Here is a 25,049-nt window from a genome sequence, read left to right as displayed (position 1 = left end):
TTCCTGACCTCTCCGCCCCCACCCCACTCTGACCTATCACCCTCACTTTGGACCCCGTTCACCTATCGCATTTCCAACACCCCTCCCCCAAGTCCCTCCTCCCTACCTTTTATCTTAGCCTGCTGGACACACTTCCCTCAATCCTGAAGAAGGGCTTATGCCCGAAACGTCGATTCTCCTATTCCTTGGATGCTGCCTGACCTGCTGCGCTTTTCCAGCAACACATTTTCAGCTCTGTCTTAAATATACTCAATGACATGGCTTCCACAGCCTACTGTGGCAATGAATTCCACCGATTCACCACTCTGGCGAAAAGAATTTCTCCTTATCTCCATTCTAAAGGATCTTCACTTTACTTTAAGACTATGTGCTCGGGTCCTCACCTCCCATGCCAATGGAAATTTTCCAAATATCCAGTCTGTCCAGACCATTCAGTATTCTGTGAGTTTCAATCAGATTCCACCCCCCCCTCATTCTTCTAAACTCCATCAAGTATAGTCCCAGAATCCTCAAATGTTCCTCGTCTGTTAATAAGTCTCTTATTCCTGGCATCATTCTCATGAACCTCTACTGGACCTGCTCCTTCCTGACATATGGGGCCCAAAATCACTCACAATACTCTAAACATGGTCTGACCAGAGCCTTATAAAACCTCAGAAGTACATCCCTGCTTTTATATTCCATTCCTCTCAAGATGAATGACAACATTGTACTTGCCTTCCTAGCTACCAACTCAACCTGCAAGTTTACCTTAAGAGAATCTTGGACTAGGACTTCCAAGTCTCTTTGTACTCCAGATTTCTGACTTTTGTTCCCATTTAGAAATAGACCATTCCTCTATTCTTCCTACCATGTGCATGATCTCATGCTTTCCCACATTGTTTCATCTGCGGCAGTGTCAGTGCCTGGGTCTTCAGCACAAAAAAAGAGATGGAACGAATGTTATGGAGAGGGAAATTTCTGTGCCATCCTCTCTGTCAACTTGGAGTCGAATTCCATTGTACCTGTTAACTTTGACAGGAGGCTTGTCAATGTACTGCCTGTTTATCACCCTATGTGCTCACCTTAATCTTCAGTAATAATGTCACTTAATGGTGACCATGTAACTATTATTGATTATTATCAAAAAAAATCTGGTTCACAAGTATTCTTGAGGGAAGGGAATCAGTCAGATGCTACTTGATCTGGCCTGCATGTGACTCCAGACCCACAGAAAACTCCTTCTCTCTCTTGCTACGTCCCACTCTCTCTCTCGCCTCGTCCCTCACTCACTCATTCTCTCTCTCTGTTTCTCATCCCCCACTCCCTTGCTCATTCTTGTCCTCGGCAATTAGGATTGGACAATAAATGCTGGTCTAGCCAGTGATGCCCACACTCCATAAGTGAATAAACAAAGGACTCATCTGCCACTTCGTTCTCCATGAGCTGACATTTAAACCATCCTTTACCCTGATCTGGCTGCAGGCAACTTGCAGACAAGTAACTCACCATGTGCTGAGATTATCTCTGTGTCAGCACCCATGCCATGTTAGTATCTGAGCTCTGGTTAGATTTATCCTGGAGCTTCTTGATTAGTGGAGTCATATTAGTCTATTTTCTGTTCCTGGGTCTCGTGTGCCAAGGAAACATACAGCATGGAAACAGACCCTTCTGTCTAACTTGTCAGACCTCCCAGTTTGACCTAGTCCTATTTGTCAGCATTTGGCCCATATCCCTCTAAACCTTTCCTATTCATATGCTTATCCAAATGTCTTTTAAATGTTGTAATTGTACTAGCTGGTAGAACCTCCTCTGGCAGTTCGTTCCATACATGCACCACCCTCTGCACAAAAAAGTTACGTCTAAGATCATTTTAAACTATTTCCTCTCAGGTCCTTCTTAAATCTTTCCCCTCTCACTTTAAACCTCTGCCCTCTAGTTTTGGACTTGCCCACCCAAGAAAAGACCTTGGGTATTCACCCTATCCATATCCCTCATGATGCTATAAACCTCTATAATGTCATCCCTTAGCCTACAATGCCCCAGGGGAAAAAAGTCTCAGCCTTTTCAGCCTGTCCCTGTAACTTAAACCCTTTGATCCTGACAACATCTTTTTAAACCTTTTCTGCACCCTCTCAAGTTTGACAACATCGTCCCTATAGAATGGCGACCAGAATCATATACAGTATTCTAAAAGTGGCCTCACCAGTGTCCTATACAGCCTCAGCATAATGTCCCAACTCCTATTCTCAATTTTCTGACCAATGAAGGCAAGTGTGCCAAATGCCTTCTTCACCACCTGGTCTACCTGTGACTCCACTTTGAAGGAACTATGCACCTGCATCCCTGGTCTCTTTGTTCGGCATGGATGAAAGCTGGAATTCAGAATGATAAGGCTAGTTTGGAAAGTTTGATGAGGTGGGAAGCAAAATGATCAGCAGCTTGTTCGTAATACAAGAACGCCTTATGATTCTATGTTAAGAATTGAAAGGTTGTAAGGCAGGAAGAATGTACCAACCCTAATGTTCCTACCAATGTCAGACATCATGGGCCCCACAAGGCTTCCATAGGCTTCAGGAGATGCATTCATATCTATCTTTCCCAGATCTTCTCTGCTCCTTTCTATGGTGTAGCACCTTGTGCTGCTAGTGAGAGTCATAGAGTCAAAAAGTCATACAGCACAGAAACAGGCACTTCAGTCCAACCAGTTCACGCTGATCATAATCGCAAATTAAACTAGTTCTACCTGCTTGTGCTTGGCCTACATCCCTGCAAACATTTCTTATTCAAGTACTTATCCAAATGTCTTTAAATATCATAATGGTATCCACGTCTACTACTTCCTCTACACATTAACCACTCTCAGTAAAAAAAAGTTGCCCCTTATATCTTTTCTAAATCTTTGCAGAATATTTGAAGACATGCAGAGGCAGTGAAAGATGGATGTAAGACTGACAGCATTGCTGGTGTGTTAAAGCAAAGTTCAATATCTTGATGTTAGGCATAAGTCCTGAATGCCACGGAGTGCTGCTGTTGAGTGATGGAAGGTGTGATGCATTGATCATTGAGAGATCAGTGGTGAGTCAGAGATATCATGTAAAGGTGCACTCACTGCTGTTAACCACTTGTATAAGATCATTGCATTTTTTTTGTGGCACTGCTGTCAGGTTCACAAGTTTTCAAGACTCCGGGACTGTCCTCCTTTATCACCTTCTCCTACTCTCTTGAGTATAAATTCTAATGGTTCTGTGGTCCCTCAAGGACCACGGGCTTTCATCCAGCTGCATTACTAAAACCTGGAGGGTCACATCCATAACTATGTCTCCTCTGTCAAACCTGTTGTTCACCTTGCAATAACTTATATTACAGCAATATTATTGTGCAGCTTTCCTTTAAGGCATTAAGAGGAGAAAACTGGCTGTAGCAGGTGGTCATCAAAAACACAGCGAACCCCTCCTCCAGTGCACAGGGACGACAGTCAGCTTTTGGGAGTAGAATCCAGCATGGTGATTGTTCAACCAACGCTTTAACTGTGTGGATAGGGTGGGTACATGAAGTTATGTAATATCTGTCAAAAATCGAGGTAATCAAATTTTAATCCTAAATGTGCAGTTTCAATTTTTCCCTTTTCAGATCAGGGAATCTGAATGGTATTGCTGCAAAATAAATCTCTTATCTAAATGAAGCCTTGCATCATTAAAGTATAATACCTAACTTTCTATAATGAGTTTAATTGGTAATTAATACACAAATGTTGAAATATCTTGAAACTCTTTGGGGAGGGGCACGATATCTCTTCTTCACTGAAAGTTGCTAATTCTTTTCACACTGATAACAGCAAATGCATTAACTTGCCTATTACATTGGCAACAAAATCTGGCCCGGTGCATAGTTTTCACAGTGAGATATTTCATAAGAACACTGGATATGTGATAATAAAAACACAACTTCCCTTTCCCCCAAAATAAGAGTAGATTTTGGAACCTGCCTTCCAAGTGTAAAACTGCCACTTGAGGACAGCTGCTAGTCGTACAAACCATCTAGTTTTCATTTACAGTGACCACAATGACCTCTAATAATACATGTACTGACTATAACCTAGCTGAGGTTCACTGCTCAGTCCAGCACATTCAACTTTGTAGTTGGTGACTGCATGATACAAATACTGTTTTCTTTTGCTTTGACCTTCTCTCTCTCAGGTCTCCTGTCTCATGTTTGTCAGATATTTGAGTTTCTCCTGCCAAGCATTCAATCATAGCAAGTTCCAGCCAATTGAAAAGTTTTTTTTCTTTAAAGGTCTTAGAAATAACTGTAAATCAACACTACCCATGGGTAAAGGCATGATTCTTTTGAAAAATCTGCTATTGAGCAAAAGTGCTTCTGTTGCAACCATTTTCAGAATGTAAAAATATAACATCAATTGACTAATATAGCTTCTGACACATTTTGTTTGCAAGATTGAAGACTGATGTAGCAAATGTGACATTAGTATGGCTTAAGACCATAGGCATACATGTTCCTTGGTCTGTTTTGTGCAAAGAGGAGAAAGTGAGGACTGCAGATGCTGGAGATCAGAGTTGAAGAGTGTGGTGCTAGAAAAGCACAGCCGGTCAGGCAGCATCCGAGGATCAGGAGAATCAACGTTTCGGGCAAAAGCCTTTATGGCTTATGCCCGAAACGTCAATTTTACTGCTCCTCAGATGCTGCCTGACCAGCTGTGCATTTCCAGCACCACACTCTTCAACTCTATTTTGTGCAAAGGTCAAAAATGAGGAATTAGCATAACTGACAATGAGGTTGGTAAAGTGGATCAAACGTCAGAAAGCAAACATGTATGGAACCGCAAAAATTATCATACACACTCGAGTAACAGTCAATCTCGAATATATATAACAGTCGACCCCCTATGTTTGACCAAATAACCTGGAATCTTCCATATATCTCGTGTAAAGGTCAACCCTAGTTCTTCACAGATAACAGATCAATGTTTATGAGTTAGTGTGCCGGCCGTTACGTCCCGTTCCAGCTTTCCAGTCTGCCGGTTGTTCTGCTTCGCTCCCTGTCTTCCGGTCTGCTAGCTGTTGAGTTCCTCTCCAGGTTTTCAGAATTACCATAATTCTGTTTTTGTTTCCTTTATTTGTTTAGAGATCAGTTGGGCTTCTGCTAATGATATGGTATGATTTTTGACGGGCATGAATTTCAGCCCCTGAAAAGTAGAATCTGTACAATAGTCGACCCAATAAATTTAACCTTTAAAAGTAGTCAAAAAAATTCTATTACTTGAGTATAGACGGTATATCATAAAGTTGAAATGTATTATGGAAAATGAGAAGGAGAAATGTATAGTAATTAACAGTCAATTGCAGTAGAGCTACTTTCAGTGGATCGAGAAGGTATCTGTTCCCAGATAAAAGGAATCAGATTGGTAGACAAAACTTGTCATTGGACATCAGGCAGCCTTTAAAGAGGAGGTGATTTGGGCACTGTGGAGGTATGTTTCCATGAGAAGGAGCAATTGAGCAAGCAAAACCAGAACTTCTTGAATGACAAAAGAGATATCAAGGAAGATGAGATAAAAAAAGGTGGAATTTGATAAATGTCAGTTGATAATACAAGTAAAAACCAGGCTGAATATGAAAAATTCAGAGAAACTGAGAAAGGAAATAAAAAGGGTAAGGAAATGTTTTGGAAGTAAGCTGGCAGCTGATGTAAAAGAGAAGCTAAAAATCTTACATGAGCAAATAAATAGCAAAAAGGTAGTTAGAGAAGGGTGGCACTGATAACCAAAATGGACACTCTGCATGGAAGCGGAGGGCATGTCTGAGATGCAAATTGACAACTTTCCATCTGTCTCTTCCAAGCAAGAAGATACAACTGAAGTCACAGTGCAAGAGAAGCTGTTTGAGTTACTCAAAGGGCTCTAAATTGCTCAGGAGGATGTCCTAGAAAGTCTAATTCAACTAAAGTTGATAAGGAAGAAGGGTGCTGGAATGAGTATACTGTAGGTAATGAGTGGAAATTGCACAGGTTACTTACACAATCTTCAAATTTTCCTTAGCCATAAAGATGTTGCAAGATGAGTGGAGAAGTTCAAATATTAAATCCTTGTTTAAAACAGGTGCAAGAATAAACCAGTCAGTTTAACCTTGGTGATGGAAAAGCTTTTAGAAATGATAATCCAGGAGAAAATTAATAGTCACTATTACAGGTATGGCTTAATCAAGAACAGGCAGTACAGATTTGTTAAAGGCAAACTTAGCAGAGAGGGTTGTTAAGTGTATTGCTATTAACGTGGTGTACATGGACTTCCAAAAGGCCTTTGACAGTTTTGAAGGTGACAGGCTGGATATGAAAAGTGGTTAAAAGGGGCACAGAATATCCAAGAGCAGTGCCCCTATAGACAATTGGCTTAATGGTAGAAAGCAGAGTGTAATAGTGAAAGGATACTGGTCAGATTGGAGGCCTGTGACTAGTGGTATGCTTCAGGTGTCAGTGCTGAGCCATTGCTGTCTGTTATCGACATCAATGATTTGGATGAGAATGTACAAAGACGTGATTAGTAAGTTTGCAGTTGACACTAACATAGGTGGTATTGTGGACAGTGAGGAAGGTTTTCAGAAATTGCAGCAGGACCTTGATCAGCTGGGGAAGTGGGCCAAGAAATGGCAAATTGAGTTCAATATAGATAAGTGTGAGGACATGCAGTTTGGTAGGGCCTTAAGGTATGTAGTGGAACAGAGGAACCTTGGAGTTCAGGTGCATGGCTCTCTGAAAGTGGAGTCACAGGTACACAAGGCAATGAAGAAGGCTTTGACACACTGGCCTTCATCAATTAGGCATTGAGTAAAGAAGTTGGGAATTATGTTGCACTTATGCAGGATGTTGGTGAGGCCACACTTGGAGTACTGTGTTCAGTTTTGGTCACCTTCCAAGAGGAAGGATGTCAGTAAACTGGAAAAAGTAGAGAAGAAATTTACAAGGATGTTGCCGGGACTCAACAGTCTGAGTTCTAGGGAGAGGTTGGAAAAGCTAGTACTTTTTTCTTTAGAGTGTAGGAGACTCATAGAAGTGGTTAAGATTATGAGAAGCATGGATAGGGTGAATGCACTCTGTCTTTTTCCCAACGTTGGGGAATCAAGGACTGCAGGGCATCAGTTTAAGGTCAGAGGGAAAGGACTGAAAGGGAACCCAAGGGGCAACTTTTTTACACAGAGAGTGGTACGCATACGAAAGGAGCTGCCAGCAGAAGTGGTTAAAGTGGGTACAAAACAACATTTAAAAGGCATTTGGAAAAAAAATGCATGGATAGGAAAGGTTTAGAAGGATATAGGCGAAGTGCAGGGAAATACGGTTAGCCTGGATGGACATTTTGGTTGGCATGGACCAATTTGGGATGAAGGGCCTGTTTCTGTACTGTAGGACTATATGACTCTATAACTCTAATATAGAAGTAGGGAACTTACTCAATTTTGGGCATCATCCTTTAAGAAGGATATGGAGGCTTCAGAGTGCAGAAAAGTTCAAGAGAATCGTTCTAAACATCGAGGATTCAGTCATATAAAAAGATTGAGATTATACTCCTACAAGAAGAGAAGGTTAAGGCAGTTCTGATGAAGGTGTACAAACCTTTGAAGGGTCTAGAGGTAGTTAGAGAGGAATTGGTTCCATTGGCAGAAGATAATAGAACAAAATGACATAGATTTAAAGTGATTGGCAATTAACCAAAGCTGACATGAAGAAATTTGTTTTTCGACAATGAGGGGTGGTTTTTGGAATGTACCTGTGAGAGTAATGAAGGCACAGTCAAATGTAGCTTTGAAAAAGACATTGGATATTCAACTGAAGGGAAAATATTAGGGCAACAGGGAAGTGGTAAGGAAATGGAACCAGCTAAATTGCTCGACTGGCCACATTTCATGCCTCGTTATTGAAAACATTCCATGATTATGTAACTTTGTGGCACAGAGTCATAGAGATGTAAAACATGTAGACAGACCCTTCGGTCCAACCTGTCCATGCTGACCAGATATCCCAACCGAATCTAGTCCCACCTACCAGCACCCGGCCCATATCCCTCCAAACTCTTCCTACTCATATACCCATCCAAATGCCTCCTTCACACCATCTGGCAGCTTATTTCGTTCACGTACCACCCTCTGCATGAAAAGGTTGCCCCTTAGGTCTCTTTTATATCTTTCCCCTCTCACCCTAAACCTATGCCTTCTAGTTCTGGATTCCCTGACCCCAGGGAAAAGACTTTGTCTATTTATCCAATCCATGCCCCTCATAAATTTGTAAACCTCTATAAGGTCTCCCCTCAGCCTCCGACGCTCCAGGGAAAACAGCCCCAACCTGTTCAGCCTCTCCCTATAGCTCAAATCCTCCAATCCTGGCAACATCCTTGTAAATCTTTTCTGAACCCTTTCAAGTTTCACAATCTCTTTCCGATAGGAAGAAGACCAGAATTGCACGCAATATTCCAAGAGTGGCCTAACCAATGTCCTGTACAGCCGCAACATGACCTCTCAACTGCTGTACTCAATACTCTGACCAATAAAGGAAAGCATACCAAACACCTTCTTCACTATCCTATCTACCTGCAACTCCACTTTCAAGCTATGAACCTACACTCCAAGGTCTCTTCATTCAGCAACACTCCCTAGGACTTTGCCATTAAGTGTATAAGTCCTGCTAAGATTTGCTTTCCCAAAATGCAGCACCTCGCATTTATCTGAATTAAACTCCATCTGCCATTTCTTAGCCCATTGGCCCATCTGGTCCAGATGCTGTTGTAATCTGAGGTAACCCTCTTCTCTGTCCACTACACCTCCAATTTTGGTGTCATCTGCAAACTTACTAATTGTACCTCTTGTGCTCGCATCCAAGTCATTCATGTAAATGACAAAAAGTAGAGGACCCAGCACATATCCTTGTGGCACTCCACTGATCACAGGCCTTCAGTCTGAAAAACAACCTCAAGCACCACCCTCTGTCTTCTACCTTTGAGCCAGTTGTGTATCCAAATGGCTAGTTCACCCTGTATTCCACGAGATCTAACCTTTCTAATCAGTCTCCCATGGGGAACCTTGTCGAATGCCTTACTGAAGTCCATATAGATCACATCTACTGCTTTACCCTCATCAATCTTCTGTATTACTTCTTCAAAAAACTCAATCAAGTTTGTGAGACATGATTTCCCACCCACAAAGCCATGTTGACTATCCCTAATCAGTCCTTGCCTTTCCAAATACATGTACATCCTGTCCCTCAGGATTCCCTCCAACAACTTGCCCACCATCGACGTCAGGCTCACCGGTCTATAGTTCCCTGGCTTGTCCTTACCACCTTTCTGAAACGTGGCACCATGTTAGCCAACCTCCAGTCTTCCGGCACCTCACCTGTGACTATCGATGATACAAATATCTCAGCAAGAGGCCCAGCAATCACTTCCAGCTTCCCACAGAGTTCTAGGGTACACCTGATCAGGTCCTGGGGATTTAACCACCTTTAACCGTTTCAAGACATCCAGCACTTCATCTTCTGTAATCTGGACATTTTGCAAAATGTCACCATCTATTTCTCTACAGTCTATATCTTCCATATCCTTTTCCACAGTAAATACTGATGCAAAATACTCATTTAGTATCTCCCCCATTTTCTGTGGCTCCACACAAAGGCTACCTTGCTGATCTTTGAGGGTCCCTATTCTCTCCCTAGTTACCCTTTTGTCCTTAATATATTTGTAAAAACCCTCTGGGTTCTCCTTAACTCTATTTGCCAAAGCTATCTCATGTCCCCTTTTTGCCCTCCTGATTTCCCTCTTAAGTATACTCCTACTTCCTTTATACTCTTCTAAGGATTCACTTGATCTATCCTGTTATATCTGACATATGCTTCCTTCTTTTTCTCAACCAAACTCTCAATTTCTTTAGTCATCCAGCATTCCCGATACCTACCAGCCTTTCCTTTCAACCTGACAGGAATATACTTTCTCTGGACTCTCGTCATCTCATTTCTGAAGGCTTCCTATTTCCAGCTGTCCTTTTACCTGCGAACATCTATGCCCAATCAGCTTTTGAAAGTTCTTGCCTAATACTGTCAAAAGATACAGTAAGTGCAAGTCTTTCACATTTTAATTGACAGTAAAATATATCTCAGTATTCTATACTTCTTACTGTTTTTCCCATTCTTTCTGTATTCCATACACCACCCCCCACACATATTTTTCATCTTTATACATCACTGTCTTTTAAATATCTTCTCTTTGTTTCCTTTTTCATCTCATCTTGCCATATACACAGCAGTTGTTTCAAAGTTCAGTCTGCAAGGTAGTAGCTGAAACAATCTTCTTTCTCTCATTATAAATAAATTTAAAGGGAATTCAGAAAAAATCACCATATAGAAAATGGTTAGATTGTGAAACTTGCAACCATTTGAGAGTAGTTGAGGCAAATTGCATAGACACTTTTAAAGGAAAGCAAGATAAACACATGAAGGCGAAAGGAACAGAAGCTAATACTGATAGTTTTTGGTCAAGATGGATCCATCTTGGGAGGAAGATTGGATGAAGCATTAACATCACTGTAAACTTGTTGGGCCAAATGCTCTATCTTTCTGATGTACTTTTTAAAAACTTGTATGCACTGTTAGAAAAAGTCTGAGACGTGGAGATTAGAACAGGAAAACATGAGGGTTGGTGTAGACTCAGAGGAGCACGATTATAATTGGGATTCTCAGAAGTGAATATTTAACTTGACAAATAGCTGCATGCTATGATATTCGCCATGGATATAGATAACCTAACAGAATTGGTAGACAAGTAACAGATGAGTAAAGTGTATTGTGCTCTATTTTGGCAGAAGGAATACAGAGTGGCAATGTAGGCTTAATGACACATTGCTAGAGAAGGTCAGAAGGATGCATACATAAAAGTTTTAAGTGTTGAAAGAGTAATTAATAAAATATGAGATCTTCATTTTCATTTGTATATATATTGAGCTCAAAAGCAGGGAAGTTATGCTGAAACTTTATAAACCTGAGATTACAGGATGAATGTAGACGGACTGTCAGATGAGTTGGTCAGTGCCAAATGGAATTCAGTCTGGATAACTGTGAAATGATGCACTTGGGCAGTACAAACAAAGCAAGAGAATACATGGTGAACTGTAGTACCTCTGGGAAGTGCTGAGAATCAGTGGGACCTTAGAATGCATGTATACCGGTCCCTTGCAGTATGTGGACAAACTGGTTAAAAAGGCATATGGTATGGTTGCCTTTAATAGCTGAGGCATTGAGTTTAAGAGCAGCGAGGTTATTGCTGGAACTGTATAAAATGTTGTTTAGGCCACAGCTTAGAGTATTGTGTGCAATTTTGGAATCCACTTCACAGAAAGGATATGAAAGCACTGGAGAGGGTGCAAATGAAATTTACCAGGATCAAGCCCAGGCTGGAGATTTTTGATTAAGAAGAAAGATTGGCTAGATTGGGGTTGTTTTCCTTAGAGCAGAGGATATATAATTGAGATGTACAAAATTATGAAGGCTGCAGACACTATTGACAGAAAGAAATGTTTCCCCTTGATGAGGCATCAGTGACAAGTGGACGTAGATTTAATGTTAGGAACAGAAGGTTTAGAAGAGATATGAAGAAAGAGTATGGTGGGAATTTGGAACTCATTACCAGTAGGGGTGTTAGAGGCAGAAATCTTCAGAACATTTAAGATGTAATTAGGTGTGCACTTGCAATGCCAACGCATGCAACACTATAGGCCAAGTGTTGCAAAATGGGATTAGACTGGTTAGCTGGTTGCTTTTGACCAGCACAGACCAGATGGGCCAAAGGGCCTTTTTCTGTGCTGTCGATCTCTTAGACCTCTGGTTAAGTCACAACCAGAGAATTAAGCTCTATTACAAGTTTCATGCGTACAATTAACACCAAAAAGGTGAACTTCTACAAACCCTCTCTCCCTCAAGTTATGACAGTCTTAATTGCATATCATTGCAAAGTTACTTTATAACCAATCATCCAACCAACAAGCCAGTTTATTGTCCGGTTGCCTCTAATACAAGCACTCAGTTTTTAAGAATGCCTGAGCTCCACATTGTTTTTAGGTTTGCTCTTATTTTGCTTCCCAAACATTTCCAAGAGTTCTGTTTTCTTCTTACTGCCGGATAGAAAAGTGATCTGTTTGGAGAGAATTATGCTTGCTTCACATCGCAACACCTGAAATACTATGCTTTTTGTCTTCTTGCAGCACAACAGTCTGAATCCTGGGGTGGCATGGTGGCTCAGTGGTTAGCACTGCTGCCTCACAGCACCAGGGTCCCAGGTTCGATTCCAGTCTTGGGTGACTGTGTGGAGTTTGCACATTCTCCCTGTGTCTGCGTGGGTTTCCTCTGGGTGCTCCGGCTTCCTCCCACAGTCCAAAGATGTGCAGATCAGGTGAATTAGCCATGCTGAATTGCCCCATAGTATTAGGTCAATTAGTCAGAGGGAAATGGGTCTGGGTGGGTTACTCCTCAGAGGGTCAGTGTGTACTGGTTGGGCCAAATGGCCTGTTTCCACACTGTAGAGAATCTAATCTAATACTATGAATTACTTTTCTTCATTTGCCATTTTCTCACGAACCACCTCTCATCTCCACACCAATGTCAAGTCACTTCTCAGAAATTATTTTGTAACTAGGAAATCCAATTACAAATTCCTTTTCCAAAAACAGTTAAAGTTCCCTTTATATCTAGCAATACAAGATTTAAGCAAAGTGCAATATTTGTCACAAGGCAAAGGGAAGCTGTTCCTATTAACTGCTGCCCAAGAGGACATGGATTTAAGGTTTTGGCTAAGAGATGCGGGGAGAATGTGAAAATAACTTTTTTGCACAGATATTGGTGATGACCTGGAGCTCACCACCAGTAGACACAGAGTAGATCAATGATTTCAGAAGCAAATTGGATGGGCATTTAAGCTTACAAGGCTACAGGAATTGAGTAAAGAAATGGGACTACATAGTTTGCTCTTCAGGAAGTTGGCATGAAGTCAATGGGCTAAATGGCCTCCTTCTGCCATAATAATGCAATAACTCCACATGTACAGACATTTCAAAGTGCAAATTTAGTGGCCACAGCTGCACAGTGATTGTTCTTTGTGAGCTAATGCATCCCTAAACCTTGAGGATAGCCAGCATGAAGGAAGTGGAAGAATGTTTCTCCTGGCTCCATATGCAAAGAACATAGGCGACCACCACTCCCTCTGATGGGCACCTGCCACTACCCCCTGCCTCCATCTCACCTCCCACGTGCTCAAAGATTTTTAGAGTCCCTCTCAAATGTATGAATATGCGAAGCACCAATTTTTTCCAAGGTTTTTTATTTGGCAAGGAGACACATTAGCTCATGTTTGTCACAGTCACTCATTTTTCATGCCACATTCCATGCGAAGAGATGATAAAGGCAAAGTCACCATAGTCTTATCAGATCATAGAACTGCTCTCTGTTAGAGAGAGAGAGAGAGAGAGAGAGAGAGACAGAGAGAGACAACTGGTGGTGGTTTATCCTAAGGGTCACAACACCTCAAGGAAGGCGAGAGGTTAAGAAGGAGAATCCTGCATGATAACTTCTACTGCATACTTTACATTGCAAATCAACCATCCAACAACTGAGCTAGATATGGACTAGCCAACCAGAAAATCACAAAAACATACTCATACTATCAGCTAGTTCTTTTATCTTTTTTCTTTTATTACCAGGGACTGAGAAGAGTTGAAAATAGTTTGAAGAAAAAATGTAGGGTTGACATCAGGTCAGAGGCTATCAAATGGAAAGCTATACTGAGCAAGGTTACTGCTACAGTGTACAGAGTTATGTAGTAACAGATGGAATCTGTACTGGATCCAGGAGATTAATAAATTGGTCTGAGAGGCTGAACTGGATGAGACCTTAACGCTTGGTCATCTGTAAGTGACAAGCAGAAAAATTGAAGAATATTATGTCAAAGCATTAGCCATTCAAAACATTTTCTCTTGTGCAGTAATTTGTTATTGTAATCCAAAACTAGTCCTATCATCCCATGATCTCCAAAAACCATGTACAAATAATTTTGCATTTTTCTCAACTGAAGTAATGAGTTTACTTCAACTACTTCAAATAGTAATGCATTACATGCTCCAGAATCTCATTGCATTAAGCTTGTTCTTTGAACATCACTATTCATTCTCAATGGGCATTTAATTTGATGATCCCTTCACTGCTGACTGCCAGTCCAAGAAAATTGTCTTTCTTGTTAATTAATCAAACATCTTATTTTAAACAAAACGTTGATTAAACCTTGAAGCTTTTGCAACTCTAATGGAAGTAGACACAAAGTGGGAAATCAACTTGTGCTAAACTTATTTTTTTAGGTGGCAGTGCCCAGCTTGCTCTCCCTGCTAAAGTCCATGTCATGGGTACCAACTGTTTGTGTGACCTATTGCTTCTGTTAGGATTCTGAGAGGACCATTTGGAGAATATGCTGTGCTCAGATTTTCTGGCATAGCTGCAGATTAACTAGCAGTCCATAAAGGAATTGCTGGAGATCCTGATGAAATAATGTGTTTTTCTTTTTTAATTACCTTTTTATTAGCCAGTGGGAGCAGGCCCCATACCGGTAAAACTGCTGTTCATTTTAATTGGCACCTGCAGCTTGCTGTTTTGATGGATATGTGGATAGGTGCATGTTTAATTCTTGCCACTTTGACACTTGGAAATTAATTTTTCTGTTAGATATCTCTCTTCATATCCTTTAGGTCCCACCTATAGAATTACTGAATTAGTAAAATAGAGAGGTGCACTTTGGCCCACTGTGCCTGTCATTATCTTTGAAGGACTTTTTTTATTGGGCTTTGAATGTTAAATTCCTGATAGCTTCAGATGCCAGTGGATGAAACCATAGACAATTTATGGTTTAGATTTATTCAGAGAGTGAAACATTATAAGTATACAGCTTCCAACTCAATCCTCATTCAAATTGTATTCCTTTATCAAATAACAACCCGATGTGCTCCACCTATATATAGTTAACTGCAATTGAAATAGAATTAACACTTAGAACCCAACAGAGAGGTGAATAGTGGTTCTTGAACCTGTACTTGCTCGCAGTTCGATAGGCTTGGCTATTTTACCATAAGTGGTCTTCCCTGTCCAGTTAATGACAGCTAGTGGGCTCCTGATGAAGTGTCAGCAGTGTTACCAGGAGAGGTGAATGCTGCTGAAGCAGACAGAAAACCTCAGGAATGCTTTAGAATAAAGGCACCCTCAGACAGGTAAATTAAAATCAAAACTTGATAACCTGATGACAGTAGGCCCCACTAGACAGAAGGAAAAATCCCTCCAGATGATCCATTTGACTGTAAGGGGCAACCTTCCCTTGCCATGAGCCAGGAATGGATCTCCTCACTTCAATTGTGTGCCAAAGCACCTGCAGGGAGACTGTATGGCTGGCAAACACCTAACAAGGTAGGAGTCACCCTGCTGCTGAAATGCCACCACTACATATTATGTGTCCAATTAGGGCCTTAATTATCTAAATCAGCTGCTCCATTCTGTAAAACAGTCAGCTGACCTACCTTGCAGATCACTGCTGGGAAACAGAGGCAGTGGCAAGACAATAACAGAAAGTCATCTCAATATGGGCTCCCACTATCCTGCATTAATCAACTCACCCCTGTCTCCATTTCTGCCACCTGGTGTCTGGTATAGTTCAGCAGTGACAGAGGTTATTATCCCATTCCCATGTTCTTTCTGCATGGCTCTGCAAATTTCTCCTTTTCAAGTATTTACCTGGTTCTTTTCTGAAGTTTTTGTTGAATCTAGTCTCCAGATCATAACTCACTGAATAAACTATTGCTGTTGATTTCTTCACTTTTTTTAAACCAATTATCATGCATCTGTGCTATGTTAAGAACTCATTCTTCTGCCACTGGTAACGTCTTTTCAGTATATTCTCTGTCAAAATCCCTCACAATTGCAAATAATTCTTCCCGTAGACGTCATTATGGTATAGGGAACATTCAGATCAATTTGAACTGACTGTTCTCTTTTGTTTAAATGACCCCTATTTGAGACTTAGGTGTGCAGGAGCATTGTTCCTTCAAAGTGCATTGAGTGTAGGAGGTGGGATGTCATGGTGAAGATGTACAAGACACTGATGAGACCACTTTTAAAATATTACATTCAATTCTAGTTTCTCTGCTATAGGAAAAATGTTGTGAAACTTGAAAGTGTTCAGAAAAGATTTACAAGGATGTAGCTGGATTTAGAAGGTTTGAATTACAGCTGAATAAGCTGGGGCTTTTTCTTCCATGGAGTGTCGGAGGCTGAGGGATAAAATCATAGAATCCTTACAGTGTGGAAGCACTGAAATATGGAACCCCTGTACCCTATCCCTGTAACCCTGCATTTCCCATGGCTAATCCACCTCACCTGCACATCCCTGGACACTATGGTAATTTAGCATTGTCTGTCTGCCTAACCTTCACGTCTTTGGAGTGTGGGAGAAAACTAGAGAAACCAGAGGAAACCCACGTAGACATGGGGAGAATGTGCAAACTCCACACAGACAGTCACCCAAGGGTGGAATTGAACCCGGGTCCCTGGCAGTATGAGGCAGCAGTGCTAACCATTGAGGCATTGTGCCACCCCGATGATCCTACAGAGGTTTATAAAATCATGAGGAGCCTGGATAGGGTGAATAGCCAAAGACTTTTTCACAGGCCAGGCGAGTCCCAAACAGGAGGGCATAGGTTTAGGGTGAAAGGACAAAGATTTAAAAGGGACCTGAGGGGCAATGCTTTCATACAGAGAGTGGTGCATGTATGGAACAAGCTGCCAGAGGAGATGGTGGAAGCAGGCACAATTACAACATTTAAAAGGCATCTCAGTGGGTATACAAATAGAAAGGGTTGAGATGGATAAGGGCCAAATGCTGGTTAATGGGACTAGATTAATTGAGGATATCTGGTTGGTGCAGATGAGTTGAACCAACGAGTCTGTTTCCGTGCTATGTATCTCTATGACTATATGACTCTATTTACCCGAGAAAACATTTTCATAATTTTTTTAAAAACTATTGAATTCCTCAACTCTCACTGCTCAAGTGAAAATAGTCACAATATCTCAAGTGTCTCCGCATATCAGTACTTTCTTAGCATTTTCCTAATGTATTTCATATGCTAACATCCTCCATGTTGTCAGCTCTTGCATTTCTGCCAGTCATCCTCTACTTCTTGAGATGTTGTTTTGTAGTAATTCAGCTTGTCCTGCAAGAGACTTAAAAGGGAAAGAAAAACCTACATTTATGTTGCTGTTATTGTGATCACAGGATGTCACAAAGTGAAATACAATGAATAAGGTACATTGGAGTAGTCACAATTGAAATTTGTAAATGACAATAGACAATAGGTGCAGGAGTAGGCCATTCTGCCCTTCGAGCCTGCACCACCATTAATTATGATCATGGCTGATCATCCTCAATCAGTATCCTGTTCCTGCCTTATCTCCATAACCCTTGATTCCACTATCCTTGAGAGCTCTATCCAACTCTTTCTTAAACAAATCCAGAGACTGGGCCTCCACAGCCTTCTAGGACAGAGCATTCCACACACCCACCACTCTCTGGGTGAAGAAGTTTCTCCTCATCTCTGTCCTAAATGGCTTACCCCTTATTTTTAAGCTGTGTCCTCTGGTTCGGGACTCACCCATCAGCGGAAACATGTTTCCTGCCTCCAGAGTGTCCAATCCTTTAATAATCTTATACGTCTCAATCAGATCCCCTCTCAGTCTTCTAAATGGTTCTTGCTCAGGCTAGAGAAGGTTTGGAAATGGTTTACCCTGACTGGCATTTACTTTGTAATATTGACAGGAAGACACCTCCTTAACATATGTGAACAAATCAAAATAATTATGTTTTACTCTGCTCTGGTGTTCTGTAATTTTGCATTTCAGACATTTAGGGCATTTGTGTGAACAGAGAGCAAATAAAAAACACAGAATATATTACTTTTGACAATGTCTCTGACATGACTTTCCCTTATTCCATTTATTTTCTCCTATACCTGAAACTGGAAGGCTCTTAGAGAGTTGTGATCTTGGTGCTTAACTGTAAACCGACTTTGTAAATTTAGTTTTGTCCAGTTGGCAGAAGTTGAAATTATGTAGAGTGGACTGGGTTATGTTAGTTTGAGAGTAGGCTTGTGTAGCATTAGTCTATTGGTCAAATGGCCTGTTTCTGTGCTAGAAATTGTATATAAACCTGTGTGAGTCTGCTGGATAATGTAACCATCAGGATTAAAATCACCCCTTGTGTTGTTAAAACTGAGTGACAGAATTGTATTTAATTAGGTGATATTTTAATGCTCTGCAGGCTTTTGAAGAATTCTGTTTCATCTCCAGAACATACTGCCTTCTGCCAAAAACACTGTATTTCAAGTTCACTGTATTCATGAAATTTTTATTTCATTGTCAGACTATAAACTCAATTAAGTTTGACACAGGTACTTTCATTAATGCCTCTCCAAAGACACTGACAAGGTTTAGTATCCAGTGCTGCATTCAAGGGTTCCTTTGCGATTTATCATTTGGAAATGATAGCAGGCAAAACTGCAAATTACAGCCTTTGTGCAACCATGCATGAAAAGATAGGGTCTTATGAAGATGTGAATTAAAAGATGCTGAAATCTATCTGCATTGTAGTCAGAATGCTCTTTCTGTTGTCTATCCTGTAGCACACTTTAAGTATAATTAAATATTTTTAAAAGTTCAATCACCTCCAACCTGTCTGTAAATTAATAATTGAAAAATTTAGTGAGTACTTCATACAGCATTTTATATTTTTCTTCTGCAGGGACTGTGTGCTCAAACTTTCTTTGGTCATCTGCATTCCTGCAATGATGCCACCTTTAATTTGAAGGTGAGTTCTTTTTGCCTGTGCCTATTTACATAAAACTTAAACTTATATTCAAAATAGCTAACATAGGTCTCAAAAAAGGTTAAGTTTGACCAACTGTTTTGAAGGTGAAACAGAAAGAGTGAATCATGCAATATTTTAAGTTCTCAAAATGCCTTTGATATGATAGTGCATAGTAGACTCATGACTGATGTCAGAGCATGTACAGTCAATGGGACAAAAAGGGGGAAGCAAAACAGACAATGGAACATAAAGTTAAGGTGAATAGTCATTCAGACTGGCAAAACATAAGTGGTGTTTCACAAGGATCATTGTTGGGAGCATTCCATTTATATTTTACATAAGAGATAAAGGGGCTGGATTTCACATTTACTCATTAGTTGTGTTTTTGGCAGAAGGCAGCATTTCAAATAAGGTGGCTGACCAGACCACCACTTTCTCACCCACCTGAGTTCACCTCCATAACACAGGAGATGGATCAACAAAATCAATGGCCTCCACATATGACTGATTAAGGGTTAATTGTGCAGGTCTAGCAGCATCTGTGGAGAGAAAGCAGTGTTGACATTTCAGGTTCAGTGGCCTGAAGAAGAGTCACTGAGCCCAAAATGTTAGCTCTGTTTTCTCTCCACAGACCTTGGTAATATGCTGCCCTTAACAGTTGGCATGGTAAAGCAAGCAGAGTAGACAGCTCATTCTTTTAAAAAGGTTTACCGAGATTGGAAAAGAAGGCAGGTACTATGTTCTGGGGAGTATGGCATTCAAAAATTGTGAGCAACATCCCCCCCCCCCCCCCACAGCCCTCCCTGTGGAAGGCATTCCGCTCCCTTCCTTTTTACCTGCTCGCTGTTCAAATCTCCCAAAAGCACCTCCCTTGTTCCTTTCTCTAAGCCTGCCTAACCTCCACACCTCATATTATTTTGAAAAGGAAGTTTAATATTCATCCATTTTACTGAATTTTTAAAAGATGTAACAAAAAGTATAAGCCGGGTCATGCAATAAATGTGATCAGCTGAATTTCCAGGAGTGCAAGCAACAATCAGATTGCCCCTCTGCTGCTATTTTTATTCCCCATTAAGCCAAAGTTTCTGAATTGGAGAGCACACCTGAAATCTTGTGGGTGCATCATAATATATTATAGTTACAGTTAGTCTAGGAAACACCTTACTCCTTTTTCAGAGCAGCAGTTTATCATAATCTGTGATTCAAATGTCCACCAGAAAAAGACAGTCACTTTGAGGTCAGTGTGAAGTTGGATGCCAGGTGAACACGGTGCCCAGTGTGCAAGGTGGGAAGGGTGCCAGATAAACAATGGAGTGTTTAGGTGTTGGGATAGTTAAAGGTGAGTGAGGGGTTAGGATATCAAATTTAGTAGGGAGAGAGGATGTCATGCTCAGAAATAGGAGAGGTGATTTTGCATCTGATGTTGGTAGAGGGTGGGTGTTGGATCTGGTGGCTGGGTATGGAGGTAGTTGGTGTCTGGGAAAAAGAGATGTCAGGTGCCATAGGAAGTGACAATTGGTTTGGGAGGGTGGAAGAGGGCACTCAGCTCCAGGTAAAGAGGCTTTTGGGTCTTGGGGGTAGAGGGGTATGTCAGAATTTCAGTTGTAAGGAGTGGAGTGGCATGGAGTATAAGGTGTCAGGACCTAGAGGAAAGGGCTGTTGGGTCAAGGTCAACAGGTTCAGTGGCGAGTTGGGGATCAGTTCAATAGTTGCCCAGGATTTAGATTGTATTTCAAATATTTTAACTTTTCCTAGGTAACTCTAAATTAATTTAACTGCAGTGGAACTCTCCAAAGTCTCTGATTTAAATTGATACTTTCAGAGGGTTCCAGGTGCAGGGGAATTGCCCAACAGAATCTTCAGTTTCCCAGGCAATTCCCTCAGTGTCTGCTAATTTGGGGAGTCATGACAAACCCAACATGCAGCTCCCATATATACTGTAGAAAAGATTATCTGGCTATTAGACAAATCTCACGTGCATAATATATCAGATTTTCAAAGACATTTGATAAGATCATGCATTGTGAGCTCTTAAATGGGTTGGCTACTCCAGAGGGTGGGACACCATTGCATAGAGGGTGAGAGTTCCAATCTGGATCAATTTAGCCCATCGTGCGCACTAAATCTGAAAATAAGTGTGAAAGTTGATAAGTCCCCTGGGCCAGATGGTATTTATCCTAGGATTCTCTGAGATGTCAGGGAGGAGATTGCAGAACCTTTGGCTTTGATCTTTATGTTGTCAATGTCTATAGGAATAGTGCCAGAAGACTGGAGGATAGCGAATGTTGTCCCCTTGTTTAAGAAGAGGAGTAGAGACCACCCTGGTAATTATAGACCAGTGAGCCTTACTTCAGTTGTGGGTAAAATGTTGGAAAAGGTTATAAGAGATAGGATTTATAGACACCTAGAAAGGAATAAGTTGATTAGGGATAGTGAACACGGTTTTGTAAAGGGAAGGTCGTGCCTCACAAACCTTATTCAGTTCTTTGAGCTGGTGACCAAACAGATGGATGAGGGTAAAGTGATTGATGTCGTGTATATGGATTTCAGCAAGGCATTCGATAAGGTTCCCCACAGTAGGCTATTGCACAAAATACGAAGGCATAGGATTGAGGGTGATTTACCGGTTTGGATCAGAAAAAAGACAAGAGGGTGGTGGTTGATGGGAAATGTTCATCCTAGAGTTCAGTTACTAGTGGTATACAACAAGGATTGGTTTTGGAGCCACTGCTGTTTGTCATTTTTATAAATGATCGAGATGAGGTTGTAGAAGAATGGGTTAGTAAATTTGTGGATGACACTAAGGTCAGTGGAGTTGTGGATTGTGCTGAAGGATGTTACAGGTTACAGAGGGATATAGATAAGCTGCAGAACTGGGCTGAGAGGTGGTAAATGGAGTTTAACGCAGAAAAATGTGAGGTGATTCACTTTGGAAGAAGCAACAAAAATAAAGAGTACTGGGCAAATGGTAAGATTCTTGGTGGTATGGATGAGCAAAGAGATCTTGGTGTCCATGTACATAGAACCCTGAAAGTTGCCACCCAGGTTGATAGGGTTGTTAAGAAGGTATACTATGTTAGCTTTTATTGGAAGAGGGATTGAGTTTTGGAGCCATGAGGTTATGCTGCAGTTATACAAAACTCTGGTGCAGCCGCACTTGGAATATTTTGTACAGTTCTGGTCACTACATTATAGGAAGGATGTGGAAGCTTTGGAAAGAGCTCAGAGGAGATTTACTGGTATGGAGGGAAAGTCTTATGAAGAAAGGTTGAGGGACTTGAGGCTGTTTTCGTTCGAGAGAAGGTTGAGAGTTGACTTAATTGAGATATATAAGATTATCAGAGGGTTAGATAGGGTGGACAGTGAGAGCATTTTTCCTCAGATGGTGATGGCTAGCACAGGAGTGGGCAGGAGGGGAACATAGTTTTAAATTGAGGGGTAACAGATAAAGGACAGATGTCAGAGATAGCTTCTTTACTCGGAGAGTAGTAAGGGCGTGGAATGCAACAGTAGTAGACTCACCAACTTTAAGGGTATTTAAATGGTCATTGCATTAATATATGGATGAATATGGTATAGTGTAGGATAGATAGGCTTCAGATTGGTTCCCCAGGTTGGTGCAACATTGAGGCCTAAAGGGCCTGAACTGTCCTGTGATGTTCTATGTTCTATAAGTCTGATTCACAGACAGCCAGCTGCCAGCCATCTTTTTTTCCCAGAGCTGCTGAAGGTTTCAGGAGTTAACCTCCACATACTCACTCCATTGGCACTCTGATTGCCATCCCATTTGGCAAGGTTGTTGTCCCGACTGGAGCAGTGATTTTTTTTTTGATAATACTAGACTGCAAGGCCTACTTACTCACTGAATAATCAGTCAAGCTCAAGTTTTAAAAAGTTTAGCCATCATTGTGTTACTCAAACAAGCAGTTACACATAGCATTGCTTGCAGTGATTGTAACAAGGTCAGCTAGGTAGACCTCATGGATTATGAGTTTTCTCATTGGGGCTGTTAATCTTGTCCAATCAGAGAGCCCTGGCTGACAGATAAGAACAGGAATGTAACTGAATAAAGATTCGTGCACCTTGTGTCTTTCACTGTGTCTCACACCTGCACACACACACCATGGGTGCTGGGGAAAAATAAGCACTACCGCAGTTAGGCGGTAGTGTGGGGGCAAGGAAAGAAAAAAAAAATTTAAAGAAGAGAAAAAGAAAGAAAAAAAATAATCAGGAGATTTCACACAGCATTGCCTTTTGTGAAGGGCACTGCTTGTCACTGGCCACTCGAGTGTTTTCCTATCTTCCTGGTGGTGGAACTTGAATAAAGATTTGTACACCTTGTGTCTTTCACTGTGCCTCACACCTGCACACACACACACCATGGGTGCTGGGGAAAAAATAAGCACTACTGCAGTTAGGCGGTAGTGTGGGGGTTAGCAGTAAAAAAAAAGAACAGGAATGTAACTGAATAAAGATTCGTGCACCTTGTGTGTCTCACACCTGCACACACACAGCATGGGTGCTGGGGAAAAAATAAGCACTTCCGCAGTTAGGTGGTAGAGTTGGGGTATTAAAAAAAAGAAAAAAAAAGAACAGGACTGTTAGATATCCTGTTATAAAAAAAAGAAAAAAAGGAAAAAAAAAGAAAGAGGAGTCCACTCTGAGAGCTGGCTCTTGAGGAAGCTGAACCAGTATAAAAAAGAAAATAAAAGAACAGGGATGTCACACCTGCACACACACAACATGGGTGCTGGGGTAAAAATAAGTACTACCGCAGTTAGGCAGTAGTGTGGGGGTAAATTAAAAGAGAAAAAAAAGAACAGGAATGTCAGACATCCTGCTCATTCTGACAGCTGGTTCTGAAGGAGCTGGATCAGTAACAAGGACCTTCCATGTGTAAATAAAGGATGATGGGATGCCAGCCTCTGTGGAATTATTCCTGATGGACTCTTGCCTGAAACGTCAATTCTCCTGCTCCTCGAATGCTGCCTGACCTGCTGTGCCTTTTCAGCACCACACTCTCGACTCTGATCTCCACCATCTGCAGGCCACACTTTCTCCTTATTTCAATGATGTCACAAGTACTGCAACTGTATGTGCAGTGAGTGTACCCCTTGAGATGCAATGGCAACAAACATGGTCATTGTTAATAGAGAAGGTCTGCAGCAAAATAAGGCCATTAATATAATGTGGAATTGGCAAATGAATTTTAACATAGTTATATATAACACAATGAGTTGGAAGACTAAATAACATGGAATGTGGGAGGCCTAAGTAACCACACACTCAGAAAATAAAACTGGACTTTCACTATTGAGGTGGATAGTTCAAGTTTGATAACTGGGGAGCTTAATTGAACTGAATTATCCAGCAAAATTACAGAAGACATAGTCAGATTTGATGACTGCATAAGCAGGGTTAGGTGAGTGTTGTGGTGGGCTGAATAGAAAGCCTGTCGTGGTTCTCTGGAACTTTGTCCAAGTTGTTTCAGAATTTGTTAAGCTCCCATAGCCCACTCTCATCACTTCCCCACCCCATGGTCTCTCCATACCAACTCATGCTCACATGATAACTCCACAGCCACTCACCCAGTATCTACCATGGGACTCATGCAAAGAGAAAAGTACTAAACTAATAGTAAAACTAAATATTAAAAGTGTATGCCATCTCTCTACCCCCACAAACCAGGCCTTGTCATCACATGGACTGCAACCACAAACAACACATTGTTAGCTATGAACGGACACTATTAGCAGCTATTCATTCTCTCAGGCTGACCTTTACCTATTCCCTGTCCAACTTTTTTTTCTCCCTGGGCTCCATGTCCACTTATTATTTGCTATTTCCCCCTCACTCCAACCCTTCTCTAGCATACATACCAACATTTTCCTAGCTACAATCAGTTCTGAACAGGAGTCACTGGACCTGAAATGTTAACTCTGCATTCTCTCCACAGATGTTACCAAACCTGCTGAGATTTTTCCAGCAATTTCTGATTTTCTTCATGAATACGGAACTGCTTGCTGAGATAATTATAGTTCAAAGTTCGTGCGAAGATTTGTAGCTCGAGCTGGAAGTTTTTGTTGCAAACATTTCGTCCCCTGGCTAGGCGACATCATCAGTGCTTGGG

The 25,049-nt window shown here is 41.2% G+C and overlaps 1 protein-coding gene across 5 annotated transcripts in view; it reads left to right on the top strand.

The window, feature by feature from the left end:
* Positions 1-25,049, top strand: part of LOC122551440 (sperm-associated antigen 16 protein) — a 992,024-nt gene that overhangs the window by 725,147 nt on the left and 241,828 nt on the right. For all 5 annotated transcript variants that reach the window (XM_043693348.1, XM_043693349.1, XM_043693352.1 and 2 more), the window contains one exon: positions 18,854-18,919. In XM_043693348.1, the coding sequence (XP_043549283.1) occupies positions 18,854-18,919 (66 nt within the window). The remainder of the gene's footprint in view (positions 1-18,853; positions 18,920-25,049) is intronic.

This window comes from Chiloscyllium plagiosum, chromosome 7, assembly GCF_004010195.1.
Source record: "Chiloscyllium plagiosum isolate BGI_BamShark_2017 chromosome 7, ASM401019v2, whole genome shotgun sequence".
NCBI lineage: Eukaryota > Metazoa > Chordata > Chondrichthyes > Orectolobiformes > Hemiscylliidae > Chiloscyllium > Chiloscyllium plagiosum.
This window is presented reverse-complemented; position numbering and strand designations above follow the sequence as displayed.